The sequence below is a fragment of the Corvus cornix genome, chromosome 13, assembly GCF_000738735.6.
Source record: "Corvus cornix cornix isolate S_Up_H32 chromosome 13, ASM73873v5, whole genome shotgun sequence".
Taxonomy (NCBI): domain Eukaryota; kingdom Metazoa; phylum Chordata; class Aves; order Passeriformes; family Corvidae; genus Corvus; species Corvus cornix.
Window position 1 is genome coordinate 11,963,479 of NC_046343.1, and position 22,416 is coordinate 11,985,894.

Sequence of the window (22,416 nt, forward strand, 5' to 3'; positions counted from 1 at the left end):
CACGGGGACACAGGGACATGGGGACACGGGGACCCGGGGACACGGGGACACGGGGACATGGGGACATGGGGACATGGGGAGACAGGGACACGGAGTTATGGGGCACAGGAGCACGGGGACATGGGGACACGGGGACATTGGGAGACAGGGAGGTGGGGAGACAGGGACATGGGGGCATGGAGACACAGGGGTATGGGAGACAGGGACATTGGGACATGGGGAGGTGGGGATAGGAGGACACGGAGAAGCAGGAGGACAGGGATTTGGGGATATGGGGAAACAGGGACGTGGGAACATGAGGAGATAGGGAGACAGGGACATGAGGACACAGGAGTACAGGAGACAGGGAAATGGGGATGGGGGAAGACAGGAGTATAAGGATGCAGGGATATGGGACACAGGGACACGGGGACATGTGGACACAAGGAGGCAGGGGGACAGGGACATGGGTAATGCTGGGACAGAGGGAAATGAGAGATGGGGATGTGGGGACACAGGGTCACAGGAATATGGGGTGATGGGGAGCACTGTCCTTGGGCATGGGGACATGGGGACATGGGGACATGGGGACATGGGGAGTTCTGGGACACACAGCACTGGGATCACTGGGGGCTGAGTCCTTGTGCATGAGGACACACAGGGTACTTGTCCCGGGATGTGGTGACACATGGGGTGCTGGGGCACTGGTCCTGGGCTGCGGGGACATGTGGGACACTGAGGGGACAGCCCCCAGCACAGGGACATGTGGGGTCCCACATCACGTGGAGGACACAGAGCCCCTGGCTTGGCAGGACCCTGACACGGGGACATGGGCACAAAGCTGAGCAGTGGCATTCAGCGGGGCCACCTGGAATCGTGAGGGGTCCCCAACCAGCCCCTGCCTGTCCCCCTGTCCCTTTGTCCCCCTCTCAACCCTCTCCCATCCCCTTCATCTCTCACTTCTCGTTCTGTCCTGGTTTTGCTCTGTGGTTCCTGCAGAGCTCGTGGCTCTCCCCACTGCTCCATTCGTCCCCTTCTTTCTCTTCCCATGACATTTCTGGGGTTGGCTGCACGTGTCCTGGTCCCCGTGGTGTGTGATGATGCACAAGGCTGGGCTGGGGATGTGTCACCGGCTCTGTTATTCCTCCTCTTAGCCAGGAAAATGGACCGGAGGTCACCCAGCGCCCACTTTGGTGACAAGAAGGGGACAGAGCAGGGTGGCCCCATCTACATCAAGCTGTGTGACACCGGCTTGTCAGCCTGACCCCGGCGGTGGATCCTGGGGATGCCTGGTCCTGGCCACGTGTCACCGGGCTGGGAGCCAGCTGCCACCTTCCTGTCCCATATATGGGGCACAAACAGCTCCATCTTCCCGCCGTGCTTCTCACCCGTCTGCCTCCAGCTGCCTCTTGCCTGCTTCCTCCTGCCCATGGTGTGGCTGCGGCTGGAAATCTCTCCCCGCCTCGATGGTGTGCCCAGGATGCTCGGTGGCGGTGACAACTGGCGGTCGCTTCGTGCTCCAGTCTGACACCGCAGGACTGTGGGCAGGACGCTGGTGTGACGTGGTGGAGACAGAAGGAGGGTGCCAGCAGGGAAGGCACCGGTGACGCTCCCGGCGTGTCACCAGCCCCGTGCCGTTTGTGCAGACCCGGCTGGCACAGCGGCCACTCCGCAGAGATGTCCCGGCTGCTGCTGTCACCTGGTTCTGCTGCTGCCTGTGTCACCCTCCTGCTCGGCTGTGCCTGGTTCGGCTCTGCCACCCAACCTTCCCCAGGTAAGTGCCTTGGTGGGTCTGGGGATGATGGGGTAGGGCAGGGGCACCTCGCTGGGACACCCCAATATCACGTCCCGTGACACCTGGAGGCGATGGGTGCGTGTCACGGGGAGAGTTCGGGGCCCTGCTCTGCTGCCTTCCCTCAGTGTCTACATTGAGAATCCGAGTGCAGACCTGAAACCCAGCCAGCATTTCCCCTTTTGGCAGCAAAATTCAGATTACTGCTCGTGTAACCTGAATTTTCCATCCTCTGCATGGGGAGAGGGGGCAGAGGTTGTGGGAAACCTGTGGGATGTAACCGAAGCCCCCCGGGGTAGGGTGTTCTGGGGACCATCGGAATAGAAATTCCGGAGCTGGGGCTGACATGTAGAGCCTGTCTGGCTTTTTTTTTTGAGCAAGACAGAAAAGGGATTTGATTCTGAGTTGTTTATCTGGTGTCCGGGGACCTTCCTGTTCTTCGTTTTTGTTCTTCACACGCAGCAGAAAGTCCCCGACCGCAGGAAGATGAGGAGATGTCTCCTGGCTGAGCTGGGGGGACAGCTGGGACTATCCCAGCCCCGTGCTGCTGCGGGTTTCCCGGCTGCCCTCCTGACCCCGTTGTGCTGGGCTGGGTAGGACAAGGAACGTCAGCAGCGCCAGGGATGTGGGAGCAGAGCCCGTCTGGGCTCAGAGCAGGGCACCCAGCTGGGCTGGCACCGCTGCGGTGGTGGCTGGCACAGGATGTGGCTCAGCTCGGCAGGGCGAGGGCAGCAGGGTGTCGGGGGCTCCCCTGCCGTGGGACAGGGAGATGCCACCTCCTGTGTTTGCTGGTGGCTCTGCAGGGAGGGGTGACAGCTCAGCGGTCCCGAGTGGGCAGGGTCAGCGGGAGCGGGCTCTGGGCTGAGCCCCGTGCCTCGTGTCCCCGCAGTGCCTGTCCGAGGGCGAGCCCTGCTCCGCCTCACGCCCCAGGAGAAGAACCAGTGCTCTGAGGCCTCCGAGGAAGATTTCCTCAGCGGCACCCTCAGCACCCGCCTGCTCCCTGCCCTCTACTCCGTGGTCCTGCTCGTGGGGCTGCCAGCCAACGCTCTGGCCTGCTGGGTCCTGGCCACCAACTTCAGGAGATGCTCCTGCGCCCTCTTCCTGCTCAACCTGGCCGCGGCTGACCTGCTCTTTGTCCTCCTGCTGCCCTTCAAGATCTCCTACCACCTCCTGGGCAACCACTGGCTCTTTGGGGACTACCTGTGCCGCACCATGGTGGCCTTCTTCTACGGGAACATGTACAGCTCCATCCTCTTCCTCACCTGCATCGGCCTGGAGCGCTACATCTCCGTGGCACACCCGTTCCTGTGGAAGGGCTCCAGCTGGACAAGCGGCAAGGTGGGCATCTGTGTGGGCATCTGGCTGCTGGTGGGGCTGGGCATGAGCCCTCTGCTTCTGCGCTCGCACACACACGATATCTCGAGCCTGAACATCACGACGTGCCACGACGTGCTGGGAAAGGAAACCCAAAAGTTCTTTGGCTACTATTTCCTGTCCCTGGTGGGGCTGGGCTTTGGGCTGCCCTTCGTGCTCATGGCCATCTCCTACAGCTGCATCCTGGCGCGGCTGCTGGCCAAGGGAGGGAGCCACGGGCAGGTGGTGCGTCTCCTGGCCCTGGTCCTCCTGGTCTTCATCCTCTGCTTCACGCCCAGCAACGTGCTGCTCTTCATCCACCACCTGCTGGAGCCCACGGGGTGCAACAACGGCACCTACGTCTCCTACGCCCTGGCCCTGGTGCTCAGCGCCTGCAACAACTGCTTCGATCCCTTAATCTACTTCTATGTCTCCCGGGATTTTCGGGGCTGGGTCCAGGATGCTGGAGGCCGCTGCCTGCGGGGGCTCGAGGCCTCGTCGGGGAGGTCCACGGAGAAGACGGCCCTGCCCCTGAGGTCCAGCAGGCAGAGCCAGGACTGCCAGGCTGTGTCCCCCTGCCCCGGGGAGGGGAGAGCCTGAAGCGTGCCCACCACAAAGGGCTGGCAATAGACTTGGGCAGAAAATCCCACCTGGATCTGAGGTTCATGAGGATTTTGCCTCAGTTTTGCTCCTCTGATGACACCAGTGCGCTCCAATCCCTTGTGTCCCCCAGCTGGCTGCCTGGCACCCTGATTCCCCCACCTGCCAGAGCCTGGCACCCCTCGCCACCCCTCCTGCAGTGGTCAAGCCCTCCAGGGTACAAATAAACCTTTATTTCTCCCTGCTGGTGGCAGGAATATGTACAAACATCCTCACCGAGGAGGGGCCGCCCTCCATCGCCAGGACCACGCTCCAGGCACACACAGCCAGCCCTGCTCCTGCTGCTCCCCCTTTCCCCCCAAAATATGCCATGGTGGATGCGAGAAGGGAAGGGGGGATGGCTCGGGTGTCCTTGCCCTGCGGGCCCGGTGCTGGAGAGGGGACACGCTGTGTTCCCCCGTGCTGGCGGGCACCCCATGCCCCCTGCCTGGCACGGCACCGTGCTGCCCAAGCACGCAGGCACCACATTTCTGCTTTTCTTGCGTCCCTCTGCGCTGGGCTCGATGGCAGATGTGCCACCCACGAGCAAGAGCACATGTGGCAACAGCCCCAGCCCTCCCACGAGGGGGTACCCCGGCCCAACATCCTGGTCCCCACTTGTCCCTTTGGTTCCCAATCCCAGCCTGGCTCCGGGATGAGGAGGAGGAGGAGGAGGGTGAGGGTTCCATGATGTGGGAGTGTGGGGTACCCATCATCGCTGCCACCGGGCACGACTTGACCCCCAGGTCGGTGGCCACCCCTTTGGCACAGCGGGTCACGTCACCGGCTCGCCTGGCCCCGGGGGTTGGCCATCACTCTTCCTGAGGATGACGCTGCTGAGCTCCTGGATGAGTTTGTCACTGATGGGTGAGGGAGGCTGCAAGCTCCTCTTCCTGGGCAGCTCCAGGGAGGTCTCTGCCGTGGGACTGCTCCCCGGTGTGGCTGCCTGCTCCCAGTCCCTGCCCAGCACCAGGGAAGGCTCCATGTTCCTCTCCAGAGAGGACGTTTTGGTGGGTCTGAGCCCCGGGCTTGGAGCTTTGTTGCTCTCCAGGTTCAAGCCCCTTTCGAGGGACATGGCTTTGGTGACAGAGGGACCCGTCACCCTGTGGGCCGGGCTGGCGGGCAGCGAGGAGCGCAGGGCGGTGGCTGGGGGCTGCTCGGGGAACGGGGATGGCTTCTTGGACCTGTCCACGGGGGGCACGGCCACCAGCTCTGCCAGCAGCCCCTGCCCCAGGTCCAGCGCCGCCAGCTCAGGGAAGTTCCCCACCTCCTCGTAGACAGGATCAGCGTCTGCCTCCTTCTCCTGCTGCTCCTCCAGGGAATCCTGGTGGATCTTCATGGGCTGGGGAGGGTAGGGGGTCAGGGTGAGGGATGCTGTCCACACAGCTCAGCTGTACCCCTCCATCCCCCCTCACCCTGCCCTCCCTGTGCTGCCCGGGGGTCCTTGTCCCTCACCGTGGCGCCGATACCTGCAGGGGACCCACCCTCCACCAGGTGCCTGGGCTCAGGCACTGCTGACCTTTCTTCCCCATTGCTGAGGAAGGGGGAGTGTTTTGGTCCCTGCCTGGGCATGGTCCATGCCACCAGCCCAGCACCCCCTGGCAGAGGGTTCTGGGGTGGCACGGGCAGGTGGGTGCCATGCAGAACACAAAGCCAGGTGAGATGAGGTCCAGCCAGGACTTTGTGGAAATAACCTGGTGACAAGGCACACTTGAACCCGTTCCCTCACATTTCATCCACTGATCGCCTACGGGCACCATGTGCCCAGCGGGAGAGGCTCTGGGAACTGGGCTGGACTGGTGTGGTCCTGTTTGCCCACACTGGGACCGTGCAGGGACCCACATCCCCAGGTAGAAAACACACAGAGCAGTGGGCACCCCCTCGTCGGCCACACAACGTGGGCACATCTCCGAGTGCCCGTGGGGTGCCGCAGTGAGCCCTGGCACAGCGCAAAGCCAGCAGCGGATGCTCCACGTGTGCAGGTACTTACAAAGAACATGGACAAAGTCCTTCGCGTGTGCAGGCGGCGCTAGAAACAGAGGAGACGGACGGGGTGAGCACGGAGAGCGTGGAGCAGGGCCACGGGGGCCTGGGCAGGCAGGGGAGGGGCAGGGGGGTGCAGGAGCCAGCAGGCACAGAGAGCTGGACATGGACATGGGCACGGACATGGGCACGAGCATGGCACACAGCACACACATCAATGCACCAGCCTCTCCAGCCCGGGGTGGGCACAGGGTCTTGGGATGGGTACAAGGAGCACCTGTGGGCAGGGGGAGCGGCAGGGACTTTACCAGGGTCTGGTTGGCAGAGAGCATGGTGGCATCAGTGCTGTCCCCGTGCAGGGGCACCAGCGGCATCGTCCCGAATTTCTGCTTGGCGAGGTCGGAGGAGGAGCGTCGGCGCAGCACCACGGGGCGCAGGTCGTCGTGCTGTGCACAGGGACAGGGTGGGGATGGGGGTCATGCCCTGCCAGCCTTGCCCCAGCCCTGCCCGGCTAGGTGGCACAACCAGCCTGCACCCACCTGAGCCTTGAGGATGCTGGTGGTCCAGTCCCACAGCTCAGCCTGCCCCGAGCACACCAGGTACCTGCAGAGGAAACAGCGGAGAAGCTGCCAGGGAGTGGGGACAGTGGGGGCCATGTCCCCTTGTCACCTTGCCTGTGAGCCTGGGGCTCTCAGGTTCATCTACACCCCATGGGGCTGCACCTCTGGAAATCTCTGCATGCCCAAATTGCTGCTTTAGGGCAAGGTGAGAGCTTTTTAGGCACCCAGTATCACCCAGGGGGGCTGGTGTGGGTGGGGAGGGAGGCAGGGAGGCTGTGTGCCAGGGACACGGGTGGCCCCTGGAGCCCGGCTGCCACCTTGTGCCAGGGTCAGTGTGGCCCCACCCCTCTGCCTCTCAAGTGTCCCAGCTCTGCCCTGACCCCCGGGCCCTGTAGCACTGCCCCTGTCCCAGTCCCGCTGAGATTTGGGACAGATCTCGACCTCCCGCAGACCCAGGACAGCAGGGGGAAGGTACTCACAGCTGCTGCTTGTCCAGGGTCAGTGTGAAACCCCACCTGGAAAGGAACACAAGGCTGTGGGGCAGCGCTGCCAAGCTCAGACACAGCCTGGGGACTGTGGGGCAGTGGGGCAGGGGCTGAGCTCGCCCCGTGGGCACAGGCTTTGGGTTCAGGTGGAGCCTGGTGCGCTGCAGCAGCCGGGTTTGGGTGCCAGGAGCAGGGACTGAGGGATTCCTGCCCCAGTGTCACAGCTGGGAAGGTCCCACTTACTGAGCTGGTGGCTTCAGCTTCTTCCTAATTCCCATGTAAACCTTGGCTGCGTCCAGGGGCCACTCACGCTCCGGCTTGGCACTCTGGGAAAGGAGATCCAGCGGGTCAGCCCAGCTTGGTGCCAGCCTCCCTGCCAGGAGGACAGCCAGGACTGTGCCACTGCTGTCCCCAGGCTCCTCCTCCCTGCCTCTCCTCCCACCCTCGGGGCTCGGGTCCATCCCACAGCATCCCCCGGGTACCCTCTTCTCCTTGAGCAGCAGCAGCCTCTGGTCCCGGATGACGAAGTAACGCTCCTGGAACTTGTTCCCCAGCAGCTTGGGGGGCTCCTCGCGGCATTTCAGCAGCCCACACTTGGGGGTCTCACGCTTGGCACCTGCCCAGTGTGGGGAGATGAGGGTCAGCGGGGCTGGCAGGGTGGGATCGCAGGGGGATCCCACTCTGGGTCCTGGGGCTGTGCCCCTGATGGCCGCAGGGTGGTGAACAGGGCAAGGGGAAGTTCAGGCAGAGCTGTCCCCCTCTGGGGACATCCCGAGGGGCTGGGTCCCTTTGTGCTCGCCTTACCCGTGAAGAGACAGCTGCCCTCACCAATGGGCACCTTCCTCACCAGCAGGTACGCGGCGCTGGGCTCCGGGAGCTTGCACCACTGCAAAGCCTGCTCCAGCACCTTCTCCTTGGGGTGCAGGGGCCGCTCTGGGGACACAGGGACACTCACCACTGTGTCCCCTTCCCTGTGCCAGTTCCTGTCCCCCCTGCCACCACCAGAAAGCCACCCCCCCGTACCCCACACCTCCCCCTCAGCAGCCTGGCTGTGCCAGGAGCATCCCCCCGGGCCATCCCGCCGTGCTCACCCAGCTCCCCATTCTCCAGCGCCTCGAAGGTCAGCCAGATGTCCAGGCTGGCGGCCACGTTGCGCATCTCCAGCACCTGGTTGGTCAGTTCCTCTGCTGTCATCGAGGGGGACACCTGGGGCCGGACACACGGGGAGCTGCGGTGGGTGGTGCGGGATGGGTCCAAGGGACACCGGCAGCCTGCGTCCCTCCTCACTCCTGCTGGCACAGCCCTGCTTTGGGACTCACCTTCAGGGTGACGCAGCAGTCGGGCACCTTCTGCTCCAGGTAAACCTCGATGATGAGGTCCCCTGCCTGGGAGAGCTGCGGGGACAGTGGGTGGCGTTGGTGCGATGCTGGTGTGGGTGCTGAGCACATCCCATCTTCCCAGGGGCTGGAAGTGGTGTCCCGGGAAGCTGGGGCTGCTTCTCCCCTGGGCAGGAGCCTCAAGGTGATGGGCACAGGGGAGATAAGAGGGGGAAGGTCCTTTCCCAAATGTGGACATGGGACAGTGAGGACTCGGGGTGGGCAGCTGGGAGTGTCCTCATCCTCCAGCCAGTCCCCCCAGCCCAGGGGTCCCTGATGTGGTGGGGGCCAGCAAGCACAGCCCCAGTACCTGGGTGTCCTTCCAGGTGGTGATCAGGCTGTTCTCCAGATCCATCTGGGATACCTGATCCTCATCAATCTGCCAGAGGAAGGGTGTACAGGGTCAGCGGGGAGCGGGATACGGCTTGAGGACACAGGGCTGGGATGGAGGGATGCAGGGGGAGGCAGAGGGGGGCAGCGTGGGGGCATCCAAGAGGGTCTGGATCAGACCCAGCGTGGAGGGGGCTGCAGGCCCCTGCTCACATTGAAGATGCTGACGTAGTTGTCGATGAGATCTTCCATCACCTTGACCTCGTGCTCCCCTTTGCCGTCGGTCTGGAAGAGGCTGGGCGCGAAGAGCAGCGACAGGTTCTTGGTGCTCATCTGGTTGAGGTCTGCGCATTTCTGCACCCTGGCACGAGGAGCACAGAGGTGAGGGGCTGGTCCCCTCCGGGTGGGGTTTCAGCCCCAGCTGCCCTCCTCTGCCTCATACAAACTCCCCTGAGAAACAGCCCGGAGGTCCCCAGCCCCCCAGCAGTGAGAACTTCAAACTGGGCAGCTCCTGTTTTGAGAACTTCCCGCTGCCATCAAACCAGACAACAGCGCTACCTCAAACTCCGACTCAGGGATGGGAATCGAGTGTTTTCCGTCTTTTTGGGGCACTGGGTGACATTTACATCCTACAGGGTGGTGTCCCCTAGTCCCAAACCTCCTGCCACTCCCCCTTGCTGCAGGATGACTTTGGGAATGTTCAAGGCATCCCAGACATGTTCCAGCACCAGCTGTGGGGCTGGGGGAGGAGGGCACAGGCATGGGGCCCTCCCTGTCTCTTAGGGATAGGAGCCAGCATTCCCTGGGCAGCGGGGAGACCCCACAATGCTGGCTGGACCAGGGGACCCTGTGGGGAGGTCCCCACTGACCGGTAGAGGTGCCCGATGAGCGCAGCCAGAGTCTTGTGGTTGAGGCGAGGCAGGCGATGGATGAGCTCCTTGTACCGCTCCAAGCGCTGCGGCTTCGAGGGGATTTCTGGAGAGAGGAAAACCAGATCCCAGATCTGCCTGAACCCAGCAGATCCAGAGGTGACACGGCACCAAGGCTGGCACCAGGATCCCATCCGGAGGGACACTGGCCCCAGTGAACCCAGTGTGGAGCAGGGCTGGGTGAAGGAGGTACCTGCGGCCTCCTTCCACTGCGGGTGCAGCTCCAGGGTGAAGATGGGATCTTCCAGCTCCCGGAAGAACCTTTTCAGCACATCAGTGACGTCCTCGATGAAGTTGTCGCTGATGCGCAGCTTGACGTTGCGGGCATCCCGCCGGAACTCCTCCATCAGTACCTTGATCCGGGACTTGGCGCCGTTCTTGCGGTAAATCCCCTCGTGCCGCAGCCCTGGGACAGGGACATGGGGTCACAGGGGCCTGGTCCTGCTCAGAGAATCCCTCATGGAGCTGGTGGCCCCGGAGTGGTGCCTCCTGCCGGGATCCATCGGCCATCCCGAGGTGTCGGAGAGTGCTGGGGCGTGCTGGGCTCACCGTACTGGGTGATGAAGGCGATGCAGGAGTCCACGATGATGGGGATGTCCCCCCGGCTCAGCTGCTGGTCCCTCAGAGCGTTTCCCCGGCCCCCTGCCGACGCCTGGATGTCACCGTACCACGCTGCCGAGTCCGCCCGTGACAAGCCCTGCAGGTAAAACGTCCTGAGAACAACAAGGGCAGAAAAGAGGGAATGAGGGTGGTCACAGGGCCAGGTTATCCCCTCCTGCCTGTCACAGGGAGCGAGGACCAGCCAGGCTGAGCTGAGGGACACCCTGCCCCATCAAAACACCTCTGCAAGCCCCTCAGTCACAGCCCTGCTGTCCCAGTGACATCCCCACCATGGATTTGGGATCAGCATCGGCCTGTCCATAAGCGCCTTTGCCCTGGGCAGCATGCCGAAGTTGCTCGGCTCATTCCCCATCATCCCCATGGCCAGGACTCACCTCCCCATCTCCACCAGGACCAGCAGCTCCTTCTTCTCCGGGGTGTCTGTGGCAGGAACCAGACCTGCATTGGGGTGAGAAGCTGAGGGGTCAGAGGCACGCATGGCCACCCCCCGGTGCCTGTCCCGGGCTGTGACACGGCACTCACTGAGCTCCTGCAGCCGCCGCAGGTTGATGCTGTCCTCGGCCCCGTCCTCCTCGGCAGGGCAGATGAAGAGGTGGCCCTTCTGCAGGATGAAGAAGGCCTGCTGCCAGCGCTCGGGGTTCAGCATGCACTTGAAGCGCAGCTGGCCCACGCGCTGGAACTCGTAGCCCAGCAGACAGTGGCAGCTCACGGGGGTGAACCACTGTGGGATGGAACAGGAGACGAGCGGGGTGAAGACAGGGCTCCACCCCCGAGGGCTGGCCCCCACGAGGATGGGGGCAGGTCACCAGGGAGCATCGGAGCCCCTGGAAAGGGAGGAGGGTGAAGAGCACGGGGAGCTGGGAGGGATCACACAGGGACAGAGCCTGGGGACACACCATGTGTCCAGCGCTGGGGCTGGCTCACCTTGCCGATGGCGCTGGCCCAGGCTTGCAGCGTTTCGGGCCCATCCGTTCCCAGCTGCTGCACTTTTTCCCCAGTGAGGAAGAGCTCGAGGGTGAAGCGAAACCTGCAGAGGACGAACCAGCCCGTGAGGGTGACCCTGCCCCTGCCCCCAGAGCCAGAGCAGCCACTGCACCAAGCAGGGAGCCCGGCCCTGCTGTCTGTGTGCCCCAGGCCCTCTGGGCATGGCTGCGGGCATGGCTGGGGGTACCTTTCAGTGGGGCCGGGGCTGGTGAGTGCCTGGTGGGCTCTGCTGACCCCCAGGGAGATGAGATCCCCGCTGTCAATGTGGCCCAGGGGCTCAGTGCATTTCTCGGTCTCGAAGAAGAGCAGGGCTTTCTCCAGGGAGCACCACGTGCGCTGGAAGTCTGCGGGGATGGGGGCTCAGTGGCACTGGGGTGGGCACCCCGCTGGCTGCCCTCCTGCACTGCCCACACTCACCCTCTTTGCTCTTCCTGGCCCCTGGGAGCTTCGTGGGGGCCGTGGCCCGGTACAGGTACCCGCTGTGTGTCACTGGCTGCGTGATCTCGTTGTAGACGCCCTCTGGACCCGGGTCCCGCGTGCGGGGGCTCCCTGTGGGACACAGCACTGAGAGGGGGTGGGATCAGGCACCCACCAAACTGTGGGTACCAGAGGGAGATCCCACCCATGCAGGTGTGGGCACTGGGGTGTGCAGGCACGGGGTTCCCCGAAAAGGGACTCCAGAGGAACCCCATGCCTTGCCCCCTCCTAAAACAGGGCGGGTCCCCCAGGGAGCCACGAGACCTGAGACCCTGACTGTCGCCAGCCTTGGGGCACGCTAGGAGGGGCAGGGCAAAGAGGAAGTTCCTCCACCACAGCCAGGTGGGGCTCGAGGGTCCTTGTTACCTGAAAGGTTCCTGGGCCTTTTGCTCTCTGGTCCCCACCAAAGGTCGGCCCCTGGGGCCACCTCGCTGGCAGCAGGATCAGCAGCCAGAGCAGCCTCCGAGGACGAGAAGAACTGCAGGATGGTCTTGAGCAGAGCTGGTCCTGCCACCGCGGTGCACAGTGCCTGGGGTGCAACAGGCGCCTTTAGGGACCACGTCCTGGCTCGTGGAGACCCCAGCTCGCTCCTGGGGCTACTCTGAGGCAGCCAAACCAGGGCACAACCTCCCAAAATGTGCCTGGCACAAGGGAGTGAGCACACACAGCCAGGCAGGAGGTGCTGGCACCTCAGACCACGAGCTCTGGGGTGGCTCCCAGCACCTCGAGGTGTCCCCTACCTGGAGCACCTCCTCCTGAGTGGCATAGTGGGGGTGGGGCAGGCGGTACCGTCCCTCTCGGTACTTGCGGGCGATGAAGTCCCGTCTCTGCTCGGCGCTGCTGTCCGGGGTGATGGCCTCGGTGGCGGGGAGCCGAGCGGCCCAGAACCGGTTGGCTCGGTCATTTCCCAGCATGATGAACAGCTGTGGGAGAGTCCCATGGTCATGGTGAGCCCCAGGGCCAGCGGGAGGAGCAGGATTCCCGGTGTTCCAGCATCCTAAGAGAGGCCGTGGGGCTGCTGCCCTGGCAGAGGAGCAGCCTGGCCCCCGAGCACACCATGGCCTGCCACCGAGTGCCTCACCTGCATGATTTCACTGCACCCCCAAGTGCCTCACCTGCACAATTTCATTGGACCAAACGCTGGTGTCCAGCTTCAGGCTTTGCACCTTGGAAATGTTGGAGCCCAGGCTGCGGTGCTGCCCTGCAGGGAGCAGGAGAGTCAGCACCCCCCGATCCTGCTGGGGAACTGGCACCCAAGGTGTGCCCACACCCCAGCCAGCACCCTGCCTGCCCAGGCTGGCCCAGCCCACTCCCCCCAGGATACCCTTGTGCCCGCTGGGAGTTGTCCCACCTGCACACTGCTTGCAGATGACCACGCACAGGTTGATGGATGCCCAGTCAGGACTCAGAGCCCAGCAGTCGGCGCAGTATTTGTTGGCTTTGTTGGACCAGATCTTCTCTGCCACCTCGTAGTCGTAGAGCATCTCAGCGATGGCCTCCTGCAGCGCTTCCATCCATTCCCGCTTCTCCCGCTCCGACTCCGCCACGAAGCTGGGAGCACCAGCACAGCCGCACCTCAGAGGACGGCAGCAACCAGCCCCCAGGCCCAGGTCCCGGCCGCTCCTCCCTCCGCATCCCCCCGGGCGCCGGGGTACCTGAACGTTTTGAAGGGGGTGATGAGCTCGAAGCTGCGGCTCTTGGCCTCGCGGATGGTGGAGCCACGCATCTCGATGAAGCACACGGCGATGCCCATTTTGAAGAACTGCAGTTCAGAGTGACAGCGGGGTCGGTTCTGCTGCTCTGAACACAGCACCCCGTGCATGCCTGTGGTGGTGGAGCTGCAGCCACCCCCAGCACCCCACCCCTGCCACTCTCTCAGCCACCTCTCATCTGACATAAAGCACTCTGCAATTAAATTATGCCTTCAAATGAAAGGTAAGTTCTGCCCGCAACTCCCGAAATGTGGCTATCCAGGTCCCTTTCTTTTGGGGATCCGAGTCAGGGACACTCAGAAAACAAATATCAACCTGAGCCAACACCTCAGAGCTGATGCTGCGTGGTGCCCAGCAGGCAACCTGGAAATGAGGTGATGGAAATAAAAACAGGGGTGCTAAGAGTATTCAGCAGGAAGGGAGTGGAGCAGCAGCAGTGGGGGAGGTGGCAGTGCCCTGCTGTCACCGCGAGTCCCCCTCGCAGCAGGCTGTGTTTGCTGCTGATTCCGTGGCCATTGATCCAGCTGCCCTGGGATGGATTGGCATGTTTGGTGTGACCAAGAGCAAAATGCCTGGTGGACACGGTGATAATTTGGTGACAGTGAAGAGATTGGGAGGGGTGTCCACTCCTGGCACCCATCACTGCTGCCCTGGGAATGATCTCCAGCTTCCTGCTCTGCCATTCCCTTTTTCCTGCCCACCCTTTTCCTCCCTGCTCTCCCTTTGGCACCAGCTCTGGTTCAGCTCCCTCCATCCTTCTCATCCCATCCGGGCCCTGCTCTGGCCACGAACCTGCTCACTCTTGTACAGCCACATCTCAGGCAGGCTCAGGGCTGCGAAAACCTTGGACTTCTGGCCCTTCAGCTCCAGGGTTCCTGACTTCTGGCAGTGGGCGGTGTTGGCAGGCCGGGGCCGGGACCCCACCAGGCGCTGCTCCATCACCTTCTTCTGCAGCGTGGAGCACCACTCATTCCTCTGGGCTGGGAACCAGGCAGGAGGGAGTGGGGCTGAGCCCTTCCCAACAGCCCTGGCATGGAGCAGAGCACCCAGAAGGTAGGCAGGGGATGTTTTGGGGCTGGGGTGAGCGCAGTCTGTGGCTGGAGAATGGAGGCAGGGCTGGGTTCCTCGGGGCTGGTGGGCCCTGGCCCAGGTTTTCACTCACCCTCGTTCTCGGCGCGGAAGACAAAGATCCGATGGCTGGTGATGACTTGGAACTTGTTGTCCTTGGTGGAACGAGCCATCTCGATCACAGACAGCGGGATCACTCCCTTGGGATAGGGCTCCTGGAACAAGCCCCAGGCAGGATTACCCCCTTTGCCCTTCCCACAGGGCACCTCCACAACCTGGCCCATCCTCCACATCCCCCGGGTGCTGCCTCACAGCACAGCCTGCGGGCACCAGCAGCCAGGTGGGAGCTGGGGATTCAGGAAGGGGTGGATCCATGGCTGGGACCCCATTTCCAGCAGGACCCCCCCTTTCCTGCTCCCTGTTGGCAGAGGGACCCTTGCTATCCCGGGCTCCCTATGGCTGAGGCTGTGGTGGGAGCCTTCCAGGGCCACGGCTGCTCCACTCCAGCACTGCTGGCTCCTTCCAGAAGGCCAAGGGGAGGCAAAGGGGATGTGGCAGCTCCCCAGGTGGTGTCGAGGTGCAGCCTCCCCACCCTGCCCAGCCCTGCCCCTTGGTACCTTCTCACTGCTGAAGTACATCAGGTTCTTCCCATCGAAACGGACGTAGCGCCTCTGGAAGACATAGTTCCTGTTGGGATGGCAGAAAAACAGTTGGGAAGGGGATGATTCCCCCTCACAGATCCCTCCTCGGCCCAGGCATGGCTGCACAGAGAGCCTTGCAGCACAGCTGGGGTACCCAAGGCGTTCCTCCTCTGAGGGGAGCACAGTGACCAGTGCAGCCACCTCACCAGCCTCGCCCAAGGGGGCTCTGCCTATGGGGGCTGCCCCATGCTTGGAAGTGCTCCAGGCCAGCTGCACGGGGCTTGGAGCAATCTGGGATAGTGGAAGGGGGTGGAATGAGATGACTTTAAGGTTCCTCCCACCCCACAGCCTGCTGTGATTCCACGCCTGCCCCACGTACCCCTGTGGGGACAGCTTGTCCAGCCAACCGCTGAGCATGGTGGGCCGGGGCTCGGACAGCGACGTGAAGCTGGCGTACGGGGAGATGGTGAGGTCATCCAGGACCTCGTCGGGGTACAGGTGGGCTGGCAGGCTGAACGGGGCGCCCTCGGCGCGCGGGGCCTCCACGGTGGAATATCCCTCGGTGTCGTTGTGGGCGATGCGCTCGATCAGCCGGCTCCGGCTCTCCTCGTCCTCGCTCCGGCCCTCACTGCTGCACTCGCTGCTTGTCCTGTGGCAAAAGGGGCTGTGAGGGAGCTGGGCAGCACAGCAGGGTCCTGGTCAATCCCACCCCATCTGGGGACAGCTCCTGGTCCCATCCTGACCTGCTTGGGGCACCCAGGGATGTGGGGGTTTGCATCTCCGTGAGCAGGGCGGGCTCAGTGCTCAGGAGCCCCCTGGCCACCAGCAGCCCAAGGCTCAGCCAGTCCTATGTGATGGCCCAAATGCTGGGGCTTCCCTGCTTTAGGGAATGTCACCACCACACGTCTCCAAATGCCTGGCATCACCTCCTTCCCCTCTTCACAGGCAGCAAAAGGAAGCCAGGCAGCTTCCCACTCCCATGTCCCGCTCCCTGCTCCACACCCTCCCATCTGCCCCTCATCAGGGCTCTCAGCCTGACCTCTCCCTTTGCCCCTCCAGCATTCCCGGCACCGTGCAGCTCCTTCTGCCACGACACCTTTGTGCCTGCTCTCGTGTCCAGCCAAAATGTGGGGCTGGCGGGGCTCCTGCATCCATCTCCTTTCCTTGGGAAGTGATGCTAAACCCCCAGCCGGGCCTGCTGAGGCTCTCCACCCACAACAATAAAAGGAAATTATAAAAATAAACTGCCTTCCCCTTCCCATCAGCCCTCTCAGCCAGGCGGTTTTTTTTTCCCTGGAAAGGAAATGTGCTGGAAAATGTCTGACAGGCCCAGGAGCTCACAGGGGACCTGCCCAGGTGCAGCAGTGATGGGCAGGAAGACAGTGGTGGCAGCTGGGACAACCCAGCACCCACGGGAGAGCTTCCACGCCACATTCCACAGCGGAATCCAGTGCCAGGGGGAAGAGAAAGCTCCAAGAAAGGCAACAGGGATGATCCAAGACCTGCCCCAGCTTCTGTCTGAGGAGCACCTGAGCAAACCAGGCACCTCCAGGGCACAGGGTGAGTGATGGGCGCAGGGTCATGAGGAATCTCCTGGCCACCCCTGCTGCAGCCACAGGAGCTGGGTGACATCAGGCAAAGCCAGCAGGAGCAAGGTGCAGAACCACGTGGGAAAGGAGCGGCAGCGCTGCGGGGATCCTCCTTGGAGATGGAGACATTTTTGGAGAAGAAACCCACAGAATGTGAGGAACTGCCCCCAGTGCAAGTCCATGAGAAGCTTCAGGACCAGGAGGGGGACCCCAAACACCTCCCCTGATAAATTCTCCCAACACCTGTTTTTGGGCACCGCCTCATCCTAGGACAGGCCCTGGACAGGCACCTTCTGAGGCCATCGGACATCAGATGTCCGTGGTCCCCGTGGGACAGGAGCAAGCCCTAAATCTGCCTGGGAAGATGCTGGGCTGGAGCCATCCCAGCTTGGGGTCTGCTCCTGAGAAATGGGGTGGTGGATGGGGCTGAGGAGGGGATGGAGAGGGAAAAGACCTGGTTGGCTCCAGGAAAGACCAGAAATGGCCTTGGGTGGCTGCGAGGCTCAGAGCACAAGGAAAATTGCTGTTGAATTCACACAGCAGAGCCTTGGCAGGGTGACTCATCTGGCTGGAGTCCCAGCCTGGTCTCCAGATGCTTCAGGAGGGACTGGACAGGGAATGGTGTGGCTGGAGGACTCTGTGAGTCACAGGCAGACAGCGGCCCTGAGTGCCATGGCTGAGTGGGAGGCAGACCCACGGAATGGGTCAGGGCAAGAGGAAAACGGGAAAAAAATCCATGACAGCCCCTTCCTGAGCCGTGACTTATGGTCAACGAAAGCACAAAGAACTGGAGCATCTGACAGGGACAAGCAAAGGCCACAGTGCCTGGTGAGTCTGACCCAGTCCCCTGAGCTCTGTGGGTGGCACGGCCACCGCTGTGCCCCCTCCCTGTCCTGCTGAGACCCATGGCTGGAGCAGAGCACCAGCGCTTCAGGGGGCTGAGCATCACCAGCGTGGAGGAAGGTGCTCAGACTCAGAGCAGGTCAATCCCACCCTACGCTCCTGCTGCACCCTCAGAGACCCAGCTCCCAGTTCTCAGGGAATTTTGCATTCCTCTTCCTCTTTGTGAGGATATTTTCTTGCTGGTGAGGCGGCTCTGCACACCCCTCACACTGACACTGCCCACACCCCAAGCCAGGGAGCGGCGTGGGGCAGACAGAGCTCCCCCAGAGCAGGGCAAGAGGAGCTCCCACCGGTAGGAAAAGGGGCAGAAGGGCCTCTCTGAAGTTTGGGACTGGGAATTGGTGGGCTGCAGAGGACGCCTGCTCATTCCCAGTGCCACAAGGATGAGGACTGGCTGTGCTGGAGAAACACCAGCGCTGCAGGGGAGGATCAGGAGGTCACACAGAGGGAGCAAGGCTGGGGCCAGGGCTGGCCTGCAGCCCCTCAGCAGCTGAGCAGAATCCTGCAGCTCTGCTCCAGGGAATCGTGGTGGGACCAGTGGGGCTGGGTGTGGGAGGAAAGCGCTGGAGCAGCTGCATGGAGTCTGTGAGCACAGTGCAAAAGGTCTTTGGAGACTTTTCTGTCTCCTGTTCCACTCTCCACAGCCTGAACACATTAGTGCTTGTGCTGGGAGGAAAAACCAGGGAGCTGCTGCCCCTGGCACTGCTGATGGTCACATCCTGCTCTTCTCAGCAAGGCCAGGCTGCAAAATCCCACAGCTGCAAGTGCCCGGCCAGTTCCCTCGGGATGCTCAGGATCCCAGCTCCCTGGAAGCCTCTGGATGCAGGCTGTGACCCACAGGTCAGCGCCCAGCTCCTCTCTGAGCTGATTCGGAGGCTCCGCAGGAGATTGCAGCATTTCTGTTTACAGAACTCCTGTTCCCAGGGATCTGCAGCTCCCCAGCCGTGGCTGTGACCTGTGCCACTGGATCAGGTGCCACACACCCGGAGCAGGACGGGGACTGGACCCACACTGGGGCAGAAAGGTGAGGCCAGAAAGGCTGGGCATGCACTGGCCAGCAAGGCCACGGCCAGAGCTGAAGGCCACAGAGCTGCAGCTCACCTCCTCCTCTCTAAGCAACACAGGAAAAGGAACCCTCCCCATCCGAAATGGGAAGAGCAGCTTTCCTTCCTCTTTCTGAGATGCTATCAGGAGTTATGGAAAGTACATTTCAAAAACGTTTTAAAGGTGCCCCTCACCATTTCACTGTCCAGCACAGAGGGACTGAGCAGCAGATGCTGATCTGATGCCGCTGGAGCCTTCAGGGATTGCACAACCGCTCATCTGGAGCTTGGAGCCATCGAATTTCTGAGTAATCCCCATCCCCCTTGGTGTTTCCCTGGTCCCAGAGGTGAAATCCAGGCTCCTCTGGGTGTACAGGTGCCCAGTGCCGCTGGTGCTGCCCCAGCTGTGCACCCAGGACATCTCTTGCCAAGCACTGTCCTCCCTAGGGCCACCCAGCAGCACAGCCCCGTCTCATCTCCGAACCCGCCAGCTCTTCTAGAGACTGCTGACCCCATCCCAGACACTCCTGATCAGCTCGGCAGTGAGGAATAAACCCCATCCCCTCTCAGGCTGTCCCCAGGGGTGTCCCCTGTCCCCTGACGCCCAGCCCGGCCCCTGTGACCCAGAGGAGCTGACCCCTACCTGCAGCCTTCTCTCTCCAGCTCCAGCTCAGACACGGCCTCGTAGCTCTGCTCGGAGGAGATGCCAACACCCTGGGAAGAGAGAAGGGTCACATCTCCTGTCCCCTGGGCCCTGTCCCATCCCAGACCCCCTCAGCCTGCCTGGCCCATGGCGCAGGGGCGCAGCCTGTGACCCTCAACCCAGCACAGAATCACAGAATCTCCTGAGCTGGAAGGGACACATCGAGTCCAGGCCCTGCACAGACACCCCAACAATCCCCCCCTGGGCATCCCTGGCAGCGCTGTCCAAACGCTCCTGGAGCTCTGGCAGCCTCGGGGCTGTGCCCATTCCCTGGGGAGCCTGGGCAGTGCCTGGCACCCTCTGGGGGAAGAGCCTTCCCCAGGCACTGCTGGGCACCGTGACCTCACTCTCTGCAGCTCTCGGCTTTGCAGCCGCTGGGATGCAGAGCGACAGCAGGGGACAGCCACCACCCCCAGAGTGTCCCCTCACCTTTGGCTCCCGGGGTGGGGCCACATGGCTGAAGATGGTCTCGCTGTAGGGGCTGACGGGCGGGTCATTCACCTCTGTGAGTAGAGACGGGGGAGGGAAAGGCATCAGTGGTGCCTGCGGGGAGGGAGAGAGCAGCCAGGGCCCCCCGAGGCCACCACAGTGCACCCCAACACGCAGGGCACCCGACACAGTGACACCTGTGGGCTTGGGCTCTGCCTGGAAGGGGCCAGCCCGGTCCGTGGGCGAGGCAGGAGCAGGGGCAGGAGCGGAGGAAAGGCAGGGTGTGTGGGTGAGCCCCTCTCCCCCTTCCTCGGGGACACTGGAGGTCCCTGATGTGCCCCGGGGGCTCTCACCTGGCTTGCCGGTGGGTCTCTGCGGGATGGGGGGCAGGGCCCCGCCGGGCCAGCCGGGACTGCGGGAAAACACGAGAGGGGTTACTGAGGCTGGACTGGGGGTCTGTGGTGTCCCAGCTGGCTGGGCAGGGACTGCTGGACGCTGCTCCCGAGCCCGGCTTTGTCCCCTGGAATGTGCAGCATCCCCTCCCTGCTCCCAGCGGCCTCCTCGCTCTCTTCTCTTCCCAACCCTGGGACTGCCGGGCTGTGTTTTTGGGGCTGCGGGGCATTTCCCATCCCAGCTTTTCCTCCACTCTGCCATCTCCCACCTCGTTCCCAGCAGGAGCCAGCCCCAGAACCCTCACTCAGCCACCCCTAATCATGCTGGGGACCCCCAGCCCTGCTGCCAGAGGGGCACAGAAAGGGCAGCAGCCTCTCCCCGCATCCAGAAGGAGCCATCGGGGGGCCCAGGGCCATCCCGTCATCTCAGAGGGATCCCAGCTGCCGTATCCAGAGCTCGGGGAAGGCACGGGGAGGGCGGTGAAAGGGGCTCGTCAGCACCTGGAGGCAGCCAGGGCCAGGCTCTGGGGTAGGTCCCGGGGCTGGGGGGGCTCTCTCTGGATCCTCATCTGTGCCTGCTCTGCCCCCACTTCGCTCCCAGGAGTGAGGGAAAGCATCGGCTTACTCAGGCTTGTCCTGCGGCTGGCTCTGCTCCTGCGGGGACAGAGCCGGGGGCTGGGGGACACCCTCGCCCCGGGGCCCATCCTCCCCTGCCGGCTCCTCCGCGGGGGCTGGCGGGCACTCGAGTCCTTCGTAGATGACGTTGGACACCATCTCCAGGCGGGCCTGCCCCGAGCCCGGCTGCGCGGCTGCCCGGGGGCACGGCGAGGGCCCTCTCCGGGCTGGGGCGGCAGGGCAGGGCTGGGCGCAGCGGGACCCTCCGGGGCACTGCCAGGGCTGGCTCAGCTGCCGGGGCCCCTGTGCCTGTGCCGAGGGGGGACACACGGGACGGACGGGGGGCACTTCTCCGATGCCTCCAGGGTTTGTCCATGACTCGGGGACGGCCGCGTCTCCTCCCGAGCGCTGTCCCGCCCTCTCAGCCGGGACGCTATCGCACCCATGGCCGCGGCTGCCCCTGGATTAGCCTGGGCTCCGGGCTCCGGGCTCTCCGAATCCGTGGAGCTCTCCCCTGGCACGAACCCTTCTAGTACCACAAAGGCTGCTGGTGCCCTGTCGCTGCCCGGGCAGTGTGCTGGCACCGTGGAGCGTGCCGAGGGCACGGGCACTGATCCCTGCTCTGGCTTTGAGCGAGGGAAAACCGTCCTCGGCTTGGGAACCGGCTTCACGGCGGGAGGAGCAGGGTCCTTCTCTCCAGGCGGTGCCTGGCTGGGCACGGTGACACGCGGCTGCGTCCCAAAGGCGTCACTAGTCCCTCCCGGCTCTGCTCTCATGGCATCCTTGCCCTCCTGGGGGGCATCCAGGGCCTCCGTGCGTCGGGAATGGGTGTCTCCTGCTGCAGGTCTCCCCCGGGATTGGCTCAGCATCCGTGTCTGCTGCGCCAGGTTGAGGATCCTCTTGCGGTGCCCGGTGGCGGTGATGCCGATCTGCTGCAGGTGGTGGCTGTCCAGCGAGGTGGCATCTCCGGCCACGTGGTAGCCGTGCTGCTTGAAGACATCCCGGTACCTCTCCAGGTGGATGGTGGCCAGCCAGTCTGCAATATCCGAGTCAGGGCCGCACGGGGAGCTCATGGCCCTGCGGTGCCTCTGCGACGGATGCTCAGCCCATCATCTGTGCGAGGAGGGGAGAGAGGGGCTGAGGAAGCGGCAGGAAGGGAAACGGGGTGGGTTCAGCTGCCCTGAAGTGCACGGATCCCGCGGGTGGGAGCGTGGGATGTCCCAGAGGTGCCCTCGCCTTGCTGTTGTCCCCACAGCCGCTCACCTCCCAGCTCCAGGAGCTGGCATCCTGTTGTTCCTCAGCCTCAGCCTCTCCGCTGCTCCCCGGGGCTGCCGCAGCCGGATCCTGGCCCGGCTTTGTCGGCGGGGCCGTGAGCCGAGCCCGGGCAGGAACTGAGCGTGCGGGGGCTCACGGGGGAGCGGGCGGCCGGGCAGATGCCGAGCGCTGGGACATGCCGGGCTCCGCGGGGCCGGCCGGGCGGGCCAGAGGCGGTGCAGCCGCGGGGTGTCCCGGGCAGATAACGGGGGGAGCAGCGGGGCCCCTCCCAGGGGATGAGCTCCTGTGCCGGCCAGCTCGGGGAGGGCTCAGCGGCCGGAAGGGCCAGACCATAATCTCTCTCTCTCACTGCTGGTGAGGGCATGGGAGAGGTCAGCATGACTCACGGGCAGGCAGAGGGGGGACAGCCTCCCACCCAGCCAGCCAGCCAGCCAGCCCCGGCCGGGCCGGACCCCCCACTGCCAGCACCGCACATGGGCACAGGGGCACGGCCAGGCTCGTGGGCCACCAGGGACCCTCAGGCCAGCGCAGCCGCGGG

At 63.7% G+C, this 22,416-nt stretch overlaps 2 protein-coding genes across 2 annotated transcripts; one reads left to right on the plus strand and one right to left on the minus strand.

The window, feature by feature from the left end:
- Positions 1–1,084: 1,084 nt before the first annotated feature.
- On the plus strand, positions 1,085–3,964 carry LOC104696074 (proteinase-activated receptor 3-like). The gene is made up of 2 exons (XM_010410184.4): positions 1,085–1,753; positions 2,661–3,964. Exons 1-2 carry the CDS (start codon positions 1,657–1,659, stop codon positions 3,722–3,724), a joined length of 1,161 nt encoding a protein of 386 aa, XP_010408486.2. The 5' UTR covers positions 1,085–1,656; the 3' UTR covers positions 3,725–3,964.
- ARAP3 (ArfGAP with RhoGAP domain, ankyrin repeat and PH domain 3) lies at positions 3,938–21,676 on the minus strand. The gene is made up of 34 exons (XM_039559854.1): positions 21,140–21,676; positions 20,614–21,068; positions 19,950–20,008; positions 19,597–19,670; positions 19,108–19,178; positions 15,309–15,578; positions 14,906–14,975; positions 14,383–14,503; positions 14,013–14,200; positions 13,164–13,270; positions 12,860–13,059; positions 12,624–12,709; positions 12,249–12,431; positions 11,875–12,037; positions 11,449–11,580; positions 11,219–11,375; positions 10,972–11,074; positions 10,570–10,768; positions 10,422–10,485; positions 9,976–10,139; positions 9,620–9,832; positions 9,367–9,472; positions 8,711–8,858; positions 8,478–8,546; positions 8,111–8,185; positions 7,883–7,997; positions 7,596–7,724; positions 7,274–7,407; positions 7,035–7,117; positions 6,786–6,821; positions 6,286–6,349; positions 6,055–6,192; positions 5,754–5,792; positions 3,938–5,105 (listed from the first exon to the last, which is right to left on the minus strand). The coding sequence occupies exons 1-34, from the start codon at positions 21,674–21,676 to the stop codon at positions 4,539–4,541; spliced, it is 5,319 nt and encodes a 1,772-aa protein (XP_039415788.1). The 3' UTR covers positions 3,938–4,538.
- Between the last annotated feature and the right edge of the window lie 740 nt (positions 21,677–22,416).